The sequence below is a fragment of the Carassius auratus genome, chromosome 44, assembly GCF_003368295.1.
Source record: "Carassius auratus strain Wakin chromosome 44, ASM336829v1, whole genome shotgun sequence".
NCBI classification, from domain to species: Eukaryota; Metazoa; Chordata; class Actinopteri; order Cypriniformes; family Cyprinidae; genus Carassius; species Carassius auratus.
In genome coordinates, this window is record NC_039286.1 from 11,795,779 (window position 1) to 11,798,278 (window position 2,500).

At 27.2% G+C, this 2,500-nt stretch overlaps 1 protein-coding gene across 5 annotated transcripts in view; it reads left to right on the forward strand.

The window, feature by feature from the left end:
- Positions 1 to 2,500, forward strand: part of LOC113062489 (A-kinase anchor protein 9) — a 75,538-nt gene that overhangs the window by 54,908 nt on the left and 18,130 nt on the right. For all 5 annotated transcript variants that reach the window (XM_026232379.1, XM_026232383.1, XM_026232381.1 and 2 more), the window contains one exon: positions 1,636 to 1,848. In XM_026232379.1, the coding sequence (XP_026088164.1) occupies positions 1,636 to 1,848 (213 nt within the window). The remainder of the gene's footprint in view (positions 1 to 1,635; positions 1,849 to 2,500) is intronic.

Genomic DNA, 2,500 nt, shown 5'->3' on the forward strand with positions numbered 1-2,500 from the left:
GCCGTGTGAAGCTCTTTTGTTACTCTGATCGCTCTCTGTGACCTCATTTCATTTGCAAATGAGCTTAAACAGTGTTAGATCTCTCATATTCATGATCTAAAGTGTCTTATCTGTGTGTGTGTGTGTGTGTGTGTGTGTGTGTGTGTGTGTGTTCAGCTGTTTACAGGCCACAGTAAAACCATCAGGAAATGAGTTTGAGGACTTCAGGTCTCTCTACAGTTTTATTTTCTTCATAAATATTCCCAGTTGAAACATGAATGTGTGAAGAGATGAGGGAGAACGAGAGGAGGATCAGTGACCTGGAACAGATTCAGGACAGAAACGCTTTGTTGTCACGTTCAGATCCTGTGTGTGTGTGTGTGTGTGTGTGTGTGTGTTTCTGTCCTTTACATCACACATGCAAATCAATGCAATGCTATATTTTATATCAGCTGTCTGAAATTACCTCAAACAAAAACAGATATTAACTCAAGCTCACAAATAAAGGCTTGTTTTTTATTATTATTAGTTGATTATGCAAAGAAATTAATGGGTTTGTTCAACTAAAAATCATTTACTCATCCTCATGCTTTTCAAACATTTATTATTGTTAACAATGATTTTTTTTTAAAAACATTTTTATATTTAGTAATATCAATATAAATATTTAATATTATAATAAAAAAAATTTATTTAATAATAATAATGATAATAGTGTTATTTAAATAATAATTATTAGTTTTTTAATTAGTAAAGTATTTAATAATTATTATATATAATAATAATAATAAACAATATAATAATAATCTTCAAATCCACCCAAAAATCATTTACTCTCCCTCATTTTGTTTCAAACATATATTAATAATAGCAATAATAATGTTTTTAATTTTATTTGTTCACCCCAAAATCATGTTGTACCAAATATTTATTATTAATAGTAATAAATGTTTATACATTTATTTATTTAATAATATCAATATAATCTATGTAATATAATATAATTTACAATAAATAATAATAATGATGTTTTATTTAATTTTTAATACAAACATGTTATTTAATAATAATAATAATAATAATAGTTTTATTTAAATAATAATGATTAATTAGCTTTAATTAGTAAAATTTTAAATAAGTATATGTAATAATAAATAATATTATATTTTGTTTGTCCACCCAAAATTATTTACTTTTTTGTTTCAAACATATATAATTTAATAATAATTTAAAATATATCTTATTTTATTTGTTCACCCCAAAATCATGTTTTACCAAACATTATTTATTATTATTATTAATAGTAATATTACCAATAATAATGTTTTATTTATTTGTAATTTATTTATATTAATTTAATTTATTTGTATGCTGTTTTAAACCTGTATTATTTAATAATAATAATAATAATAATAATAATAATAATGAAGGGTTGTCTATTTATATCGATACTGAAATGTAAAAAATGTGAGTAATTTCAGCAGGAAATGCTGGTATTGTCACATTTTTTAAATTTCAGGACTTATGTCGGTACATTTGACAACCCTAATAATAATAATAATAATGTTGTGTTTGTTCACGCAGAACTGAGACAAAGAGAGCGCTGTAGGTGTGATGGAGCAGTTCTGATGTGTGTGTGTGTGTGTGTGTGCCCAGGTGTGATTGACGGCTACACAGGTGAGCGTCTGGCGCTGGAGCAGCAGATTCGGGAGCGATCCGAGCTACAGCTGCGTCTGGAGCAGGAGCTGATGATGACCGCCAGCCGTCTGCGTGAACTGGAGCAGGAGCGTGTGCAGATACAGGACGAGCGAGAGCTGATGTCACGCCAGCACCACGCCATGAGAGAGGGGGCGGGGCCTCGAGAGCTGCGTAGGTCACATGACCACACACACTGCCATTGGTCCACGTCTCACAGAAATAATGGATGAATTATTATTATTTATCAAATCAGAGCTGCTGCAGTATGATTAACTCATTAATAGGTTGAATCAGGATTCATTCTCAAGGCCTAAACTCAACAGCACAAAATAACTGATTTTTTATATTATTATTATCATTATTATTATTTATTTTTGTAAATACATATGCGGTTCCGTATTTAATAATATCATATTAAATACTATAATAAATATTTTAGTTTTAATATTTCGATTTAGTGTCATTTTTAGTAGTTTCCTATTAGTAGTATTATTTTAGTATTGTTAATATACTATTATAGTGTTTAAAAATAGTATATTGTATACTTTAATACGAAGTAATTTTATTATGTGATAGTATTTAATTTAGCTGTTTTTAGAGTTTTAGTTTCAGTTAAAAAAAATCTATTTTATTTATTTTATTTCAGATTTAGTTTTAGTAATTTTAGAAGTTCCACTTCGTTATTTATTTCAGTTTGTTAGCTATTAAACCATTTTTAATCTTTATTTTAAATTTAATCTTAAGTTATCTCTGTTTATATTTTTGTTTTATTTTATTTTAGCTATATTGCATTAATGAAAATAACTTTTAATAGTTTAGTTAA